Source organism: Poeciliopsis prolifica, unplaced genomic scaffold, assembly GCF_027474105.1.
Source record: "Poeciliopsis prolifica strain line A6 unplaced genomic scaffold, Auburn_PproV2 SCAFFOLD013, whole genome shotgun sequence".
NCBI classification, from domain to species: Eukaryota; Metazoa; Chordata; class Actinopteri; order Cyprinodontiformes; family Poeciliidae; genus Poeciliopsis; species Poeciliopsis prolifica.
Genome location: NW_026562388.1, coordinates 3,644,701 through 3,663,896, shown reverse-complemented (window position 1 = coordinate 3,663,896; position 19,196 = coordinate 3,644,701). Strand labels below are relative to the sequence as shown.

Below are 19,196 nucleotides of genomic sequence, written 5' to 3'. Positions count from 1 at the left end.
ATTTATTTTCTCCTCGAAATAACAATGATAATAATAATAGAAAGGTGTGAACAGGTGATGCATTTTCTCACTCTAACAGGGTGCGCCGAAAGATAACCCTTCAATACCGCTGAAAAGAAATCAGAGAAATCTGAAAATAAGAGCAAAACGATGAACAAAAGCACACAGCTGCATCTGCCAGAGAAAGGGAATGACATTGTGCTTCATCGTGGAAACACAAAAGCGCATTTGAAACAGCAAATTGATGAGGCAAAGCTCTGCGTCGACAACCTTAAAGAGAAAAACGCATTTTCACATGGAAATTCTTCGCATTTGCAGTTTGTTGAGGTTTTGTGCAGCAGACAAACGCAAGTGTTTTACAAAGACAAATGCATTCATTCCCCTTTACTCTGCTACTCTGACGTGGAGTCTGTGTGGAAGAAACCCAGCAGAGAAACATGGTGGCGGCAGCATCATGCTGGGGGGTGGTGCCTGCTCAGAGTCGATCAGGAAATGAATGGCGCTAAACAGGAGGCGACCCTCCAAAACACTTGAAACTGGAGAAGAGGTTTCACCTTCCGCCTGGATAAAGGCCCTGAACACAGTCAGAGCTAAATGGATGAAAGAAAAATCACGTGTTAGAATGACCTAGTCAAAGTCTGAAACCTAAATCCAAATGAGAATCTTTGGGTGTGACTGATGTCATCGACCTAATTTGACAGAACTGGATTTATTTTGCAATTTAAAAAGATGGCCAGGAAAAACCCTGAAAAAGCTTGGAAGAATAAAACTGGTAGATATTTTCTTTAAAGGAACAATTGAAGTGGCTCGGGGTGGATATGAAAAATGCATGTGACGTTTCTCACATTTTTAATTGTTTTTTTCGCCCCCCTTTCGTTCACTTCACAACTCGGATGTTCTTTGTGTTGGTCTACGGCATGAAACCCCAAAACTGACAGGAAAGTTGTAACAAAAAGTGAAGATGTTGACGGACTGCGAACACTTGTGCAAATCACTCGTTTGTGACAAAATACCGTTTCTTAAATCGAAGTCTCAGCAGTAGTATATTTGTTTATCTGAGCACAACTTTTAGCATAATTTTCTCTAAATATTCATTTCCTGTTCCTACTTAAAGTGCCGCATTTTTCTGACAGGAACAAAATACAAAGAGAACATTAAATAGAAGAGTAGGAAATAATAAACCAACAATGACATTCACCAGAAGTTTCACAAAAATATGTATCAATTCAGGCTTATATTGTGAAATAACACTGCATCTTGTTACTGTACCGTGGCAGACAGGATGGCTTTTTTTTTTTAAATCACTAAAATATAGTACACAATCTTACTTTCTGTTGGATTTTTTTAAATCACGTTTTCACTTTGAAAAATAAAATAAAATAATGGACTGTCGGTTATCTTTCGTCTGACTCACAGCACCACCAGCTTTTACACCACGAAACAAACCATTTTCATTTTAATAGTCCGGCCTCTTTACATTTACCAGAATAGAGATCACAACTAAAACACATGTGAGATTGAAAAAAACAAAAAACAAAAAAAACTGCAAGATGCACAAAATTGCATAAAAAGTCCCCTTCCCGTTCCCTGTTTCACCTCTGGACAAAACTCCACGGTGAGTTTCTATTACTGGCAAACGACTACGCCTCGTAGAAAACTGTTAGCCCTCATGTACAGTCGGCTGAAAGGCTGAGGGGGCGTTAACTCAGACACTCTGAGTGTCTGAGTTAACATCCGGAAAGAGAAAGAGAAACAGAAACTGAGCCGATGTGGAGGAAACTCCTTTATATGGTGAAGCAACATGAACACAGATCCATCATGTGCCTTCATTGCTAATCAGATTTTAACTCTCGGTTCCCATGTGACTTCCTGCTGATGTGAGAGGTTAAAAAAAAAAAAAATCCATCAGTCACTTAAGCTTGAACTGAGAGTCAGGAATTTCCTTGACTCTTCATGCTTTCAGTTTGAGAGAAGAAGAGTGACGCATCAGATCTAACGACGATCTTAAGCAACCTTATTTACACAAATTTGGTGCAACGTCATTCATAAACCACAAATATGGCTCCCGTGCAGAAGGTTTCTGCAAACGGCGCAATGATGATGATGCACATACACCTCTAGTAGCAGGGGAAGCCCATGTTTTTCAGCTCTAAGCAGAGATTACTGGTCATGTAGAATATTTTCTAAAAAGTGACTTTAATCTAGACTGAGAGAGGTTTGGCAAGCCATGTTGTTTTATTTTAAAAGGTGGCTATTATGTAAAATTGGCTTCTTTTTTTGAGCTTTGCCATCATGTTATAATGTTATTCCCTCAAAGTGTTGCTTTGATTGTTTCATGCATGTTTGAGGAATCCTTTAATCTGCAGTGGAAACCATTCAGAGGAGCTGGAGCGAACGCTCTCGCCGAGCGCCACCTTTTCCACGCCGCTCCTCCTCGAGGCTGCAGTCTCCAAGCCAAACTTCTGCCTCCCCCATTGCTCCACCACTCAGCTCCTTCAGACTAGCAGCAGCACACTAAAAGGAAACAATAAACCTTCAAACAAATGATGTATATGTTGGTTGAATTTTTACTGTATATGCAGATTACGAATCCTTGGATTTCGTAATCTGGAAACGTGTTTATCCTTACTGGTGCAGTGGTCTTGCCTCTGATCCAGTCACCGGTGATATAGCCTCATAGCTGTGGAAGAACAGTCTGATTTTTATAGGAGAGGAAAATAAATTCTTGCTGGAGCGTTTGTGAGCTGCCCACACGGGAGCTCTGTCAGTGGGCTGAGTCTGTGGGTGACTGTGACTAAAGTCAGAATGTGCAATAATCTAGGTGTAATTGTGCCGTGTTTTAATAAATTTACATTTTTGTTCTAAATGGCTTGTGCAAGTGAAGTTAAGTGTGTTGATGTAAATGTGTGTGAAGAAGAGTCCAGTGAGGAGAGAGTCAGACGTCGGTGCTGTAGGGGCGCGGCGGGGGAGGGAATGCGTCCATGGGGTCGTAGTAGCTCAGAGGGGACGAAGCCTGGGGGTTGACGGGCAAAAGAAGAGACGCTGACGGGTTTTCGTAGTAGAAGCCCAGCCGCTCCCCTCCGTTACGCATGTCGTCTGTGAGTCCAGAGCGGACGGGGTACGGCGAACACGAGGGGCAGGGGCTGTGGTGCGAACCCGAGTCCAGCTGGTCCAGGGAGACGGGCGTGATGTCGGTCCCGTCCATGGCCAGGGCGTTGCAGGCGTTGCAGGGGAAGTGAGACAGAGGATCTGCTCCCGCCACCGAGCCCATGTCCGCCTCAGACTCATTCTTCTTACAGCAGTAATACTGGCACAGGTAAACAGAGCGAGGGAGAGAACAGGAGAGAGAAAGAGGGAGAGAGAGAGACAACATGCTGGTCAGACATTTTCCTCGTTGTTTTATGCAACGAGGCTCAGCTGTATTGAAGAAAAAGCGGCACAGAAATGAGCTCATTGATGTTCATTCAGAGATTATCTTCGAGAAGATAAGCTTGTGCGTTGAAGAAAACATGAATGTAATCATTTAAGATTTTTAGTAAAGGCATTTATTGTAATAATCCCACTTTTTCCACTTTTCCTCATTTAGTGTTGAATGCAAATCACGACGCACAAACACATCAAAAGGCTCGTGTAAAATTAAAAAATACATTTCTGTGCCGGGTTTACTGTTGATACATCTGGTTAGGACACCAAAAAAGCTTAAAAAAACAAAACAAAGAAAAACCTAATCTTTTACTGTAGTAACAATCGCACACTGAAAAATAGTGAAAAATTCACCTTGTACATTTATTCACTGAGAAAATAAAACTAACAAATTCACCCCTAGCAACTTTGCACATGACATATAGATAATAATCTATATGATAGATAATAATCTAAGGTTTATTTTTAGGGAACAAGAAAACCAAGCAAGTAAACCAGTGTATGTTATTTAAAATATGTTGGGCCTGTCATAGTAATTAAAATGTCTAAATCATTGATTATAAGGGATTTCAGGTCACTTTCACCTTCCCACAAAACTTGGCATCTTACCTGGAGATTGGAAAAGAAAACAGTGAGTTGGTGCTGGAAGACTAGACTCTTGTTGTAAAGTGGCAAGTTTGTGTGAAAACACGCCGTCTCTTTGAGACAACCAGGAAAGGCAGACGGACGTTGACGAGCTCCAGAGCTGGTCGCCCTCGCGTTTGCTAGCGGCGGCTGGGAAGCCGATTCGCTCCACAAACATGTTGGAGCCTCTGAGAGACCGGCAGTGATATTTATGAGGAGCATAAAACTGTCAGCAAAGCTCCTGTTTCCACAACAGCAAAGTACTAAACATGCCAAACAACACGAGGGCTGATAGCCGTTTAACTATTAACAGCTTATCGCCAGCCCCATTAAGGCTTAAATCTCCTGCAGGTATAAATTTATGAATCGTGGGCATGACGAACGCATGAAACAACACAACTACAAACAATGTGGAATAATAATAAATGGGCAGAACAAAAAGCATGTTGTCCCTCAGCAGAGCATCTGTTAGGAACCTTGTTTGGGAGCAACAAGGTTATTATAGGTTGTTCAAAATGCCAGAAAATGTAAAATATGTCTTTGTTGAGTCTTAGCCCAAAATTGAATACAGGTATTTAAATCAAAAGTTGTCCTTCATCTTATATTTTCAATGTTACGTTACGTCGCTGCAACAAAACAAGGTTTTATTTTCAGAGTTTTTACATAACTATGCAAATTTATCTATATGTTGCTCAAGGTGACTTTTAACTGTTTGCTTTTGAACAAGGAAGAAAAAATATTTCCTGACATTCACAGTTTTTTTTTTATCAGTGCAAACATTTTACAGGTACAAAAGACTCCCCAAGAAGTTTTATTTAATAAAAAACAACAACTTAAGAATAGTTTAAATATTTTCTTTGTTTTTAAAAAGTGAGAGAGATGAATTTCTGTGCAACTCTTAGATACCTGGAGTCTACAGTAACAGAGAACTGCTACGATGCACAGCAGTATCACCCCAGCAAGAATTCCTCCGGTTATCACGACAGTTCCCGCTGACATTCGACCAGCTCTCCATCCAACCCTTTGAAGAGACAGAGAGAAACGGAGCTTGTCAGAGAATAAAGGAGAAAAAAGCAGCAACCAACGGCAGAAACCATTGCTGTATCTGTACAGATACTCTGCTGAATTCCCAGTAAATGATGGAGCATGCATGCTGTAAATATCAGGTTATATAACTGAAAAAATATGATTTTTTCCCCCCCCTCGCTTTATGAGTATATATGAGCGATGATGTCTGACCGAGCCCCTCAGCTAATCTGCAGAAAAGTGCTGATAATGCACGAGGATCATTTCTATAGCCTGGTGGCTGAGACGAACAGAACTCAGGCAAAATGTTTACTGTGTCTTAATATACTTTGAGGTTATCGCTGTGACATGCTGCTGTCTGAATGAACTGAACTGAACGGAAACAATCCACTCACTGGAGTTTGAGCTGGTGACGAGAAGCTAAAACTCTCACTATGGAGTGAGAAAATGTTTGCTTCTTTTGATATGAATCCTATTTTCATGTCAGAATTATAAAGTTTTCCAAACTTGCAAATTACATTCAATCATGTTGAACAGATTAATTCGACAGGAATTAATCTGATCTAAACATGGATGGATGATTTTAGATGTGCTGCAAAATTTGAAGAGACTGTAATGTTTTTTTTTTTGTCTTTGTGCAAAGACAGCGCAATAAAATATATAGGTCAACAAAAGCGCACACACACACATCTGTGGTGAGCTCTTCAGATTTTTTGGTGTGTTATGTATTCACATGAAAAATCTTCCTGCTTAGCTGCCTGAAAAAATACAACGAAAAGTCTGGAACAAGTGTCGCAGATTTCTGTGATCCCACCTGCAGATCCTCCCTGGAAATTTTCAGAGCTGTAGTTAAAACTAGCTCAGCTCTCTACAGCTCACTTCCCCCGCGGCTGTCACCCCGGCTATGCAATCAGCGCTAATGGTAACTCTTCCGACGTGAACTTTTCCATTCCAGTTGTTCTTCGTGGTGTTGCCTTAACAGATCGGAAAAAGGTGAGATTTTTCCTGTAGGTCAGGGGCGACCGAGCTCCTCAAAGTGATGCAAACAAAGAGGTGAAAAGGACAAACATTTCTAAACAACAAATCCTAAAGAAAAAAAAAACATTAGGTGTCTTTGCAAAGTGCTTCGTTTGCACGTGATTAGTTTTTGTGGCCACTGAAGTTTGAAACTTTCTAATGTTATTACTTTTCATTATGGACTAAAACCTTATAAACATAATCTGCAAGCTGTGGAGGTATTGAAAGTAGATGAGCTATAGTTCCTCGGTTCTGCTAGGACTGAAATGATTCCTCGAATGATTCGAAAACCGCCATTCTTAAAATTTCTCGAGGAAAATGTATCTGCCTCGAAGCTTCGTAAAATTATGTTCTGTGATTTAGTGCACCATGTTCCGGTCAGATCATTATTTGTGTCGGACGTCATCATGAAACATTAATAAATAATCTATTAATGTGTACTCCGATGTCTAATGTAATGTTGACTGTGTGTCCTATGACTTTGTATTTTTGTGTTTTTAAGATGCAAAGCACTTCGAAATGCTTTGTTGCTGAAAGGTGCTAAACAATTGGAACTTGATTGATTGATTGAAAGAAATTACAAATGCAAATGTTTTTCAAGAGCACTATTCATATTTGTGGGGTTATTATTGTGTTGCAATAGTTAACTGAAAATAAATCATAAATAGTTCTTATCGTCATTTTTACTGTTATCACAAAATATCGTGATTTTTACTGCCACCTCTATTTCAAATTACAACGGACACGGAGAGGCTTTGTAGCTGAAATACACGCTTTCTTCAATGAGCGCGTGCTGTACTGTTTTACAGGTAAACACATAAAACATGACATCTGTTTGCTCTTCACACTTTTTTTCCACTCATTTTATTAACAGGTTCTCTCAAAAGCCTGCAGACTTGCAGCATGCCGCCGCTGCTCTGCATTCATCAGTTTTGGTTCATCCCCCATAAAACTATGTTTGCAGGAGCGGTTCAAAAATTATGCAGTTTATCGTCAGCATTTAAGCTACACTCCCTCTGAGTTCATAGTAAGGAAAAGTACTTCATTATGCTTAAGGTTGTAAAAATAACGTCACTCAAGCAAGACGCCGCAAAGATCACTGCAGGCCTGAACACAAGTGAAAAGAAAATCTTTTTTTAAAAAAAGATTAAATATGGCCTTAAGGTATGTGCTTTTAATGAAATTCAAAAGTAGAGAGATGCCCTGCGGCTAATTACCTTCGCCTAGGAATATTTAAAAGCCTCAATTACAATATGTGCTTAGTCTTAATAGAATAGCTTTTGCTGAGATTAACATGCTGGATGCATCCGCACCAACTGTGCTCATGACCCACAAAGCACAACGTTATGGGTGCATGGCGAAGTGCAGCTCCAGCACGCTAACCCTGACAAGGCCAAACTATTGAATTTAACGGAAACTGATTCTGAAATTTCTGTTCCTGAAAGAGACAAAATCAGAGCAGGTTTGGCTTCTGGCGCCATTCAAAACTGAGCTTTTTTCTTTTAATGACTTTGAGAAAAGCAGGTTGCACTAAATCAAAAGGTGGAATCTCTTAATGCTGATAAATATATCAAGCAAACCAAACCTTGTGTTACATTGCAGTGAAAACGTCATATGTATGATGAGTCATGGAAACAGTCGACGCAAATACAATAAAATGGATTAAAAGTGTCCTTTAAGTTGGTATTAAACATACTTTTCATTTATGTTGTATAATGTTGCTTTTATTGGTGTGATGTAATATTTTCAATTTAAATGTCATGTTTTCATCACCTGTAAGCTGTGATGGCACAGTTACTTTGAAAAAGTAACTTTAATCGGATTACAGATTACTCCTTGAAAAAGTAACTTGGTTAGATTACTGATTACTTGATTTAGAAAGTAACTAAGGGGAGATTTTGTAATGGTTACAACAGTACAAAAAAAAAAACAAAAAGCTAGTAATTTGTGCGTGTTTTTGTGTGTTCCTCTATTGTCTGAAAAACTATAAATAAATCCAGTGTCATGGACGGATCATCTGAGAAATGATGGACAGGAAAAATTAGATTAAAACTAACTGGATGTCAGACAAATTCTGGGGTTTATGTTCGCTTATTTCCGTGCCCAAAAACCGCAACACACGACTCATTAAACCTGCAAGCATCTTTGGAACAAACACAAGCCCAAAGCCTCTTATTACAATCAAACTTCCTGAAATAAGTGACATTTTGGCAATATTCTCCTTTTTTTATCTCAATGGGTCTGTACAGTTCCACAGCTCGAAGCAATACTTTTTTATTTATATGTACTTTCAAGACTATTGACGTTGGTGCTCAGCTGCATTTATCCATGCGGCCTGGTGAATTGCATTGCAATATTAGCGCTTCAGAAAAACAAAACACTTTGCCAAGGTTGGCATCACTTTGCCTTCCATCCCAAATGTGAAACCTTGAAGTTGTTTACCACCAACCTAGATTATGTTTCTAGGAAAGATATTTGCAATCAACTACATTTTTTATCTTTTACCCATGCATCTTTTGAGTGCAGTCCACTCATCCTTAGCTTCCCGGAGATGGCTTTCTATTTGCATAAATACATAGACCCAGATTGACTTGAATTAAAAATAACCTCTAAAAGTTGTGCAGAGAGTTCCCATCATGACATTTTCTGAAAAGAAAATGCCAGATTCATAAACGAGACAAATTTAGTCACAAACCTCTCAAAATAGTCGAGCTTGAATGTTGAACACCTGTTTTTTTTCCTCTCCGTATTCCAGGCAAGTCTTAAACAAAAAGCTCTGATTGGCAGAAACATGAGGAAAAAACGAGTTTGAAAAAAGACCAAAAAAAAAGCAAAATAAAGTCATCCAAACTGTAATCACATCCAACAGAAAAAGCAAGTACTCTCAGAATATTATCCAACAGTTTGTCTATCTAATCTTTATCGGGTTCCAAAGTTTCCAGTGTGCAAGAAATGCACAGTGCAAAAGTAATCATAATGTTTTTACTTCTACACATTTCATCATATTACAGCCACAAACCTCAGCATGAACAATTTTTTCCCTCAACCACATACAGCAAACTTCAAATGTCCCTTCACTAATGTTCTCTAACAAAACTGTGACGTTAAGTTACATTACACACTTTACAGATTTTTATTTGCAAAGAACAATTTATTTCTATATATAATTTTCCTTCAATTCTCATTTTGGCAGCACTTTGTGTTGGTCTAAACCTCAAAATCCCAGTGAAACATGTAGACGTTGAGAGCTGTGATGTGAAATAATTTTAGAAATGCTCATAGTGAACCCAGACTTCTGCGAGTGGCTTCTGTGAATTCCTCTATTTTCTAGAAATGAGAGAATCATCAAATACCCATCACATTCAGAAAACCATCACAAAAGAGGGCAACCTGTTAAAGAGGGCAACCTGTTAAATCACCATGTAAAACAAATGATTTTGACTCTAATTTGGAATGATTTATGTGGCTCACCTCATGCACAATGATTAATTTTAAACACTCCCATTATAGTAATTACAACACCAGGCGATTTTGTTTGTCTACTGTTCAACTTGATTAACTAAAACACGCGGAGATTTCTCAGCTGAGGAGCAACATTTAATTATATTTTGATTATATAAAATCTCCCTCTCTGAGTGCTACTTATGCCGTTTTTATGCCCTAAGTAATCTCCACAAAGCATTAATTTGTAGTGAAATTAAATTATTTGTTGATGTGCTAAAAATTAAACCTTCAGACTCTTGATTGATAAACTGTATTAGCATTTCTTTTTTTTTTTTTTTGATAAATCAAAGTGTTTGGGTGACTTAATGAACTGATGGGCTCTAAGAGACACGTCTTTCCCAGCTTGAGAACCGGGTAAAAAGGTGTTATAATAATAATGTCTGCCTTCCTTTTGAGAAGTCAAAACAATGTGACTCAGATGCATCTATTAAAACACTTAAGGTTTATGATTTTATTTGCATCTTAATAGATGCGGGTATCATTCAAATGTAATTCATCCAAGTGAATCAATTTTTAAAAAATGAAAAAGTGCAAAAAGGGAATCTATTGGAGTGATATACTGATTTCTGCTTTTTCCGATTACAGTTTTGCTTTGTAGCTGTGGCGCATTTCCTGGAACAAAAGTGAAATTCTCAAAAAACAACTTGTTCAATCTTCGCATCGTTCCGTCACTATTGGAGACGTCTACCTGAGAAATGAGTCTGAGAAAATGGTGTTATGGCCTTAGGTGATGAAAACAAAAGTCTAGTCGTTCGTTCGTTTGCTTGCTGTGACGTTAAGTTACAATACACGCACACTGTGTCAGTGTGCATGTGACTGACTGACACACACACACACACACACACAGCGTGGAATTAAGGCATCTAAAATTATAGCATTACATCGGAACAATAAAAAAAAAAGACTACTGATCTACTGGGAAGATGTTCCAGAGATAAAGTCTGTTAATCAAGGCACGTGTGTGTGGCTAACAGTATCAAAGGTTGCTGAAGGCCTAACAAGACTGAAACAATAAATTCCCCAGAGTCTGCAGACATGCCAATGTGACTGGACAAATTCCAACTTATTACATAATCAGAGAAAGAAAAAAATGAAGCTATGCATGACTCCCCCATGCGGTACTCTCCACTGTGTCACCGTGCTAAATTATACACACTATTGCCACAGTGATGATGTCAGAACTGTAGTGAGGTCATTCTTGCAAAACATTTTTCTCTCTTTTCTCCCTCCTCCCTAATTTTATTTAGTCCTTATTCCCTTTAAACTCTTTTTCAGCACATCTTTCCCTTCTTGGCCCATCGGTTTGAACCTGAGTGAAAAAAATTCAAGTGACACAGTTTTACAAAAGATGCGGTCCTCCTTGACATTCATCAACGCAGACAGAGCGCTGAAACCATTTCAGAAACAAAAACAAGCAACTTTGACGAACACCACACTCAAACAAAGGAATTTCCGACAGAATGGAGAGACGAAGACGCCAAATGACACAAAATCCATCTGCAGTCAGCGTCTCTGAGCCAAAGTTAGTGTGTGGCTTTAAGTGGCTCCCATGCCAACAGACGAAATATAAGAAAATACTTCATAAGACAAATGATCTGGAAGAATCTGAGGGTTTCACTGGAAATCTCACCAACTACTAAACTGTGACAGAAGCATGAGTGTACATTTTGAAAACAAAGTTATCAAGTGCACTGGACAATAAACTGTAAAGTACATACAGACATCAAGCTTTCTTCTTCACTCAAAACAGATCAGTTTAAATCACGAATGATAATGTTCTCCTCCAGGAGTCAACTATTCTCATGTACTGTATATTCACTCCTAATGAGTGATGATTTGATCATGCATGAATCCTTTTGGTCTAATGGGAGAAAGCCGGAGATTCCCAAGGGAACCCAGACATGCACAGGGGGGAACGTGGATGTGAGTCGGGCCGGTTACACAATATTGTGGGCCCCAGTATTGGTGCCCTGTTCACTGTGGGAAAAGTATTTTACCAATTCAGATTACACCATATTAACAGGTAGTCCTACATGCATGGTAGGTTTAATGTGTGCTCTTACCAACACCATTCAATCAACAGATCTGTTTCCAAAGAGATCGACTGTAAATGTCATTTTTATTCAAATACTTGAATATTTCTATTTTCATAAAAACCCTAAAATAATACAATGCAAACATTTTGGGCATATGAGTTTGATAGAACGTGGAATATTTTCAAAACACACATTCATAAAAATATAGTAATAATATATAAAAAATAGAAAAATCATTGCCCCCTCCCTCGCCCCTCTGAGGTACTGACCCTTAAACTCTTCGTTCGACCCAAGTCAGTTTTTTTTTTGTTTGTTTGTTCACTATTAAAAATATGTAACCTGTGCAAATCCAAAAAGCAAATTTCAAATTATGGTTGATTAATTAAAGGAAAGAAGCTAACCAAACCAACCTGGCCCTGTGTCAACAAAGTGACCGTGATTAACTTTTGATTCATTCAAATCGCTTCAGCACAGGCTGTCAGACAACATGAAGAAGGATGAAATATCTCAAACAACAGTGCAACAAATTTCACTAAAAAGACATTCGAAAGCAGACGAGAAAGATGACTATCTGTCTAGAAAAATGGATGCCATGTCATTTCTAGGCTTTTGCACTCCAGCAAACCACAGTAGGAACTATTATCTGTACATGGAGAAACATAGAACTATTGTTAACTTTCGTAGTAGCTGCCAGCGTAACAAAATGACTCTAGGAGGGAGGAAACAGAACGGCACAAAAAAACTAAAACACAGAACACCTAAACCCTCCATTCCCCTAGTAAAGTATTGTTCAACAATAATAAAGAGGCTGGAAAAATGGTTTCCATGGGTGGGGGGTTTCAAGGCCACTGCTGGTCAAAGAGAACACAAAGTCCCACATCACACTTGGCAGAAACGTCTCGATTTTCTCCAAGAGTTTTCCAAAAAATATTTGAAGTTTGGTGGGGAAAAAAGTGAAACTTTTTCCACATACGACCAAATTAATTTTGAAAGCTTTTTACCCCCTCCATCAACTCAGGCTTGGTTGCTGAGCTGAAACATTAAAGCATAAGAAGAAAAATCTATAATGGAGCAGAATACTTTTTCATTCAAGTATTTAATTATCTTTTCCTCAAAAAAATAACTACGGTACATGAATTGTCTGTGTTAAGACCTAAATACGTTGGATCTATTGCCCTTTGAAATCTAATTAAGTTCTTAATAATTAAAAAAATTACTAAATTGAACAAATATTAACACTCTCCGAAATAATTAAAGGAGCTTTGAGTGAAAGGTTAGTGTTACAGCAGATGAATTGAATCCATTCAATGTGTAATTTGGGGATAATTACTATTTGACATGACAACAAAATCAACTTTTTTCTGTATCATTACTGCAGCTGACGCAAAGGGCTATGCTTTTTTTTCCCCGAGTCACCAAAGAGACTTGATGTTTCTGCCATCATTTTTAACGCAATTGTGCTCCTCCTGCTGGGACATCAGTTGGTAAATGTATTTAAAACGGCCCCTTTTTACTCTTTTCTCTCCTCGACTGCGAAAAACGCACACGTCGCTTTGTTTTGTGAGACGATTAAAACCTTTGTTCGGGTTGCCACGACAGCCTTTTGTTTTGGGCTGCCATATAACCCACACGAACGCAGAGCGAGGTGGAGAGGTTTCACACTCCACTTGTGGACCTATATTTAGCGGCTTTGTCATCCCTCGACAGAGTGAAAAGCAGCAGATGAGAGGCAGCACAGAAAGGTGTCATAATTTAATTCGTTTTCTCTGTGGGAAATGAAACAATCCTTGCAGCAGTCAGCTGCATGCGCAAGGCCTCGCATGTAGCTCACACACTCGCATGCACACAGCCACAAATGAATCAAACAGTGAGGGGGTAGAAGTGAAAAAAAATAATAAAAAATTAAATAAAAAATATCTTCTCTGATACATTTTATGTGGGATGCTGATTTGTGTTCTGAAATTAGACGCTTCTTCTCCCAGACGATCCCTGAGTGAGCCACGGAAATTACAGAAGCTTTGAAATGAAAATGTAATTAGGAAACTTAGAGATGCATGGGAATTTTCTGACATTTAGGTACAAAGTTTGTTCAAACTCCTGCTGAGAGAAAAAGTAGGAAGAGATACTGCATTTGCTTATTAAATATGGAAAGTGTCATCTCTATTAGCCTTGCGAAAGTACAGAAATTTTGCAAGCATATTATAACACAATATTATTCCATGAATAATATGACAGAAAATTAAGAAGGATCTGGTTCTGTGTCTCTGATAAAAGACAGAATAAAAAAAAAAAAATAGAGAAGATACTGGCTGAAATTGGTAAGAAAATGTCATCATTCGCAATGAAATACCAACATGTCGCTAAAGACCAACAATTTTATTGATCGAATAATAGAAAAGAAATTGACCCCCAAACAAAACAGGACAAAAAAATAAAAAAAAATAAATAAATGAAAACCTTACAGATCCCATTTCAACAAAAGCCTATTTGGTGATTTCACTGAAATATTACAAGCTTAGTTTGTAGTTGGGATCAAAAAAGTTAAATATATACAACTTTTTTTGACCCAGCAGGTATGAGTGGGTGCACGAAGCATGTTGATGCAGACAACTCTCCTCAACCACAAAGATTCGAAATGAGCAAAATAAGCAATAAGAGTCGTGACAGTACTTAGAGGAAGCAATATGTAATCTCCAAAACAAGAATAATACATCAGCCAAGCGGGCGTTTTCTACACACTGCTTTTCAGCCTGTGACAGTTTTTCAGTCACGGATGAGTTGCTGTTCATGTTAGCAGCTGGAAAGGAGATTATTTTTGAAAGATGCAGGTCTGTATGTGAGCTACAGCTCTGAAAAGACATATGGAGATATACAGTGCAGCTGAAATGTGAACGAAGAAGCCAACCTACGTCAGAGTAAAATGTGCAAAGAGACAAAAGATGCTTTACAGAACAAAAAGCTAATCCATTTGCATTATGAAGTAACTATATAGGTGACAATAGAAATGAAAGTGTTTGTGATGACGCTCTTGGTGACTCGGAGGAAAGAAGAGATCTGATCCTAAGCAGCTTTAAACTTCAATCTCTCTCAAGCAATTATCTTAAATAGATGTTAATTGTGTGCAGAAATAAGGAACTGACCTTCCCCCACATGTTGCTGCATGTTGACAGTCAGCTGAATGAACGAATGCTACTAAATTTACACATATAAGAGACATTTTGCCACTCAGAAACATTAAAAACATTAGAGGACACTAAAAAACAAGCACAGGATGAATAAAGATGTCATATCCAGCAAAATAAGCACCTGAAAAATACAATTAAGTTCACCAGGTATTAAAACTTATCCCCCTAATTGATCAGAAACCCAACCAGGAAAGACAAACAAATAATTGTGTACAAAGTTCCTTTACGTTTTTCATTTAAAGATTCCGGACTTTTCCAAAGATTTCCAATTCTTTCAATTCTTCTCACTTTTCAGTAAAAAAAAAAAAAAAATAATAAAAGACTTTAAGGAACTTTAAGGAATGAAGGATGCAAGGAAAGAAACAAAGAAGAGCGCAAAGAAAGAGGAAAGAAAGCAAAGAGAAGAACAAAGGAGAGAATGACATACGACAGGAAGAAAGGCAGGACAAAATAAAGAGAAGTAAGGAAACAAGGGAATAAAGAAGAAAAGGGAAAAGAATAGGATAGAGCAAAGAGCTCAACATTTGGACAATGTGATAGGAGATGAAGTCTGAAAAAAAAGACTTTTTGCATCTTTTGTTCTCCACACCTTCCCAGATTTTAGAGGAACCCTGTAGGTATAAAATGATTTGTTTATGTGCATGAAAATGGAGGAAAAAGTGCGTAAAGTGGCAGGAATGATAGACTAAATGTTCTGTTTTTAAGAAGGGCAAAACACATTTGTAAGACATTTTCGAAAAAACACCCCCCAAAATCGAGCTTTTTTTCTTTTTTTTTTACCTCTAAAAGTTATTGATGAAAGCTGAGTTTGTTCCTTTCAGGAAAAGGACACGACGAGATGATTTTACAACCAATGACAGCTGGCACACAGAGGACACACAGGCGGAGAGAGAGCGCAAGAGACGACAGCACTGCCTGATATATCCATTCTGAAATAATACTATGAATATTTTGTTGAGGTGGCCAACTTTGCGCTGGAAATCACAGCGAGTTCCTTCCCTGCAAAATTTAAAGCCTGCGGCTTCAATTATTCAAGTATTGTCCCTCGAACAATATTTTTCCATCACAGGGGCAATTTAGCCAAGCAGTAAAATCTGGACTTTTTCCGCCTCGTCCGCCGCTGAGAGCACTAAGCTGGGCGTGTGAGGAGAGGAGCAGATCCAGCTCCACTAGGATTCGGGACAGAGACACCTGCTGCCAGAGCATAGGAGGCCAAATCCAACAGGAAAGAGAAAAAGGCGTAATGATGACCTGCTGGGTCTGGCCAGGAACCCATCATGACTGCTTACAAAAGGTTTGGTTTGCTTTTGCGCCAAGAAAAAAACCTAAATCAACTGTTTAGACCTCGGCTGACGCAGGAGCGAAGAAGAAGAAGAAGCACCTTCCCTTTCAAAAAACAACATGGATTCATCTGTCCATTTTGCACCTGCAACTTTGTCAACGCATTCGACAGAGACATCACTCATGCCACCGACAAAATTCTACCTTTCGAAGTCACCATCCGGCGGATAGCATCCTCGGCCGTGCCCTGAAGACCCCTGTGGGGGTGGAAAGGAAGAGGGATGAGCTCACGTTCAGCAGTGATGTCAGGAGACACCTCCGCCCCCAGCAGCCGGAGCAGAGCCGGGCTGAGCCAAGGTGAGGCCAGAGAGTCACAAACACAGATCCGTCTTCTAGGATGGGGACTGCAGCCCTTCATTTATCACTTTCATCTCATTTAACAGGCTCTGCATTTCTCTTACACATTTACTATGTCAGTTCATATCATAATGATGATATATTTGATTCCATCTACTCATTAAGAGTGTTTGTAACTCACTAATACATTCATTACTAGTGTGTGCTTTAATTAAAGAAGGATTTTCCACTTTTATTTTCGTTTTTTAAACATATAAAATATTAAAATGAACTGTAATAATTCCGCTGACCTCACAGTCTTATAATTACAGCAAAAGCCACTTCAAATGATAGTTTTTCTGAATTAATCGCATTTGAAAGTACTGCTTGAACAGGTTGCCAGGTCAGTTACGCAGCCCCCATTAAGCCCATTTTAACCTAATTAAAAGGTTAAATCCATTCAGATCGATTGGAAGCCTTACCTTTCAGAGTGAGGACCAGCCCGACAACCTGTCTGAGTGACGGGTTCGGGGTTCAGAGACCTCGACCCCCAGCACCGGTCAGCGCAATTAGAGATGCCCGGAGCCCGTTTGTTTTTGAACCGGAGACCTATGAAGTCATGACCCCGCGGCTGGTCAGTCCCGCTTCCCGCTTCACGCGCGTCTTCTCGCAGCCGGGTGCCGGTGAGCAGGAGCGCGAGGAGATCTCGTGGCAGCTCCGCTGAGCGCGAGGAGCTGGAGACGGTCGAGGCGACGCGCGAGCAGCAGCAGCAGCAGCAGCAGCCCGGCTGCGGAGCGTCACAGCTCGGCATGGCTGCGTCCTCCGTGGAGAGGGGGAGGTTCGACACCCGCTGCCGCCGAGTTGGTCCCGGCGGGGCGGGATTAACGGAAACACTGTCACTTCTGAGTGATCCCAATGTAGCCGAGTACATTTTTTAAAAAATGTACAAACTAGGATTTCATCTACACACTGATCAGTATATTTAGTGTTTATTTACCTGCTGGTTTTCATAATGACAAAATGCAATATTTATCAAAATTTCATGTCTATTGCTTTCTTCATTGATTGCTGATGACGTGAAGCACTTTGAACTACATAGAGTTGCAGAAATTGAGTTCATTGTTGGAGTATTATATTATCAAACCAGTCCGACCCAGTGTAAAACTATATTTACCCCAACGTTTCATGCTAAACTTGAACAATATTTATTTGCTTACTGTAGTTGATTTCCCTTGCCACACCCTGCAGGACCGTCCAGACCTGTATAACCTTCATGTCAAGGTGAGGGAGGCTAATCTTGAAAACCATCACACTCCAATATAAATAAACATAGGGGAAGGTAAAAAAACAAACATACAAACAAACAAAAAGTCCCTGACATCTCTCCATATGAAAGGGGTTCTGCAGTCCTTTCTTAAGCATTTGGACTCCATTGAATAGAGAAAACGTGGATCTTGTTCAGGAAGTACAGTATTTTTTGTGAGGAAAATCTCTGGTGAGTATTTTGGAAAACATATCTTACCCAAAGTCAAACATGATGGCGGGTGGTGTGATGGTCTGGGGATGCATTGCTGTTTCAGGCCCCGGATGGCGTCACTAAATTAATGAAAACATGAATCCGATCCAGCGAGTCCATTTGAGTGGCTCGGAAACGAGGATCTTTTGCAAAAGTCTGAATCTGGATTTGATCCCAGCTGTGATGGTGAGGTGGGACCTCAAATTGTTGTTCATGGAAGAAAACTCTCGAGTGTCGCTGAAGTAAAAATAATGATCCAGAAGGGAGTGGGTTCAATTTCTCCACAGTGATGCTTGATGGATGGCACAAAACAAACATTTGATCTTGAAAAATACTTTATTGATATCCTCTTATGGTAATGTATACTACTTAGTCTTTAGGCTCTTCTGGAAATCACTGAAGAAGCTGTTTTTGGGTTCATTAACTTATTTTACTGTCATCTCTGAAGTCTGATCCAAAATAATTCACCCTCTGAATGTTTGTAATGTTTCAAATACAACTCTATTCAGGTGGGTTTTTAGTCTAGATTTAAAGGAAGTAAGTGTTTGTCAGTGATGTTAAGAGCTGCAGCTCACTTTAGTAGAGCTGCTTTCTTTAAATCTCTCGATCTTTAGGTGCCATTGTTTGCCCCCATTATCCAATTACTTTCTGCTGCGGTTTGTATTTCAGATCGAGCAGCATCATCATAATAAAGGAGTTGTATTCGCTCCAAGGTTGAAGTAAGTGAAACCACACAGCACACCAGAGCCAGTCAAAAAAAAAAGAAAGAAAAAGCATCACTTTTTCCCACACACTTGGTTGCTAAATGCTCAAGTCGCTCAATCCTGTGCAGCTTTTTCTATTTATTTTAATAACACATAGGTTGTTGGCCTATTCACACTGCAGTCCACTCAGAAAATCCCCTGGTATTTCTAAAGGCCGGTCTGCTCCAGAGCTGATGTAGCCTGACACAATTTGTCAATTCAATGTCATGCAAATGTGATATTTTTATTAAAAGGGTTTCCAAATCCCTTCTGGCCGGGGAAGGCCTCACAATCATTTAGCAAAGTGCTGCCGAGTCGAGGGATGTCTGGCTTTAAGAGATATATACCCTGGATATCTCACTCGGTGGAAAGTCCAAGAGGAAGTGGCAACCTATGTTTTACTTTCAATGCAAAGGGCAGAAAAAGAACCAGGTCTGCATAAAACAACAAGATGCAAGGAGTCCTGAAAAGAGTTTCAAAACTATTTTTGCCGTTCGGTCCCGGT

General features: G+C 39.4%; 1 protein-coding gene across 1 annotated transcript; it reads right to left on the bottom strand.

The window, feature by feature from the left end:
- Positions 1-15: 15 nt before the first annotated feature.
- On the bottom strand, positions 16-17,242 carry LOC129365454 (protein FAM163A-like). The gene is made up of 5 exons (XM_055038665.1): positions 16,915-17,242; positions 16,301-16,353; positions 4,954-5,068; positions 2,630-3,307; positions 16-2,514 (listed from the first exon to the last, which is right to left on the bottom strand). The coding sequence occupies exons 3-4, from the start codon at positions 5,044-5,046 to the stop codon at positions 2,936-2,938; spliced, it is 465 nt and encodes a 154-aa protein (XP_054894640.1). The 5' UTR covers positions 5,047-5,068; positions 16,301-16,353; positions 16,915-17,242; the 3' UTR covers positions 16-2,514; positions 2,630-2,935.
- Positions 17,243-19,196: the final 1,954 nt, after the last annotated feature.

Bases quoted from the DNA above. Each gene is read 5' to 3' on its own strand.
- LOC129365454 (XM_055038665.1), bottom strand. From the start codon at position 5,046: ATGTCAGCGGGAACTGTCGTGATAACCGGAGGAATTCTTGCTGGGGTG. The intron at 3,308-4,953 runs GTATCTAAGAGT...TACCTGTGCCAG, and splicing joins TCTGTTACTGTAGACTCCAG to TATTACTGCTGTAAGAAGAA.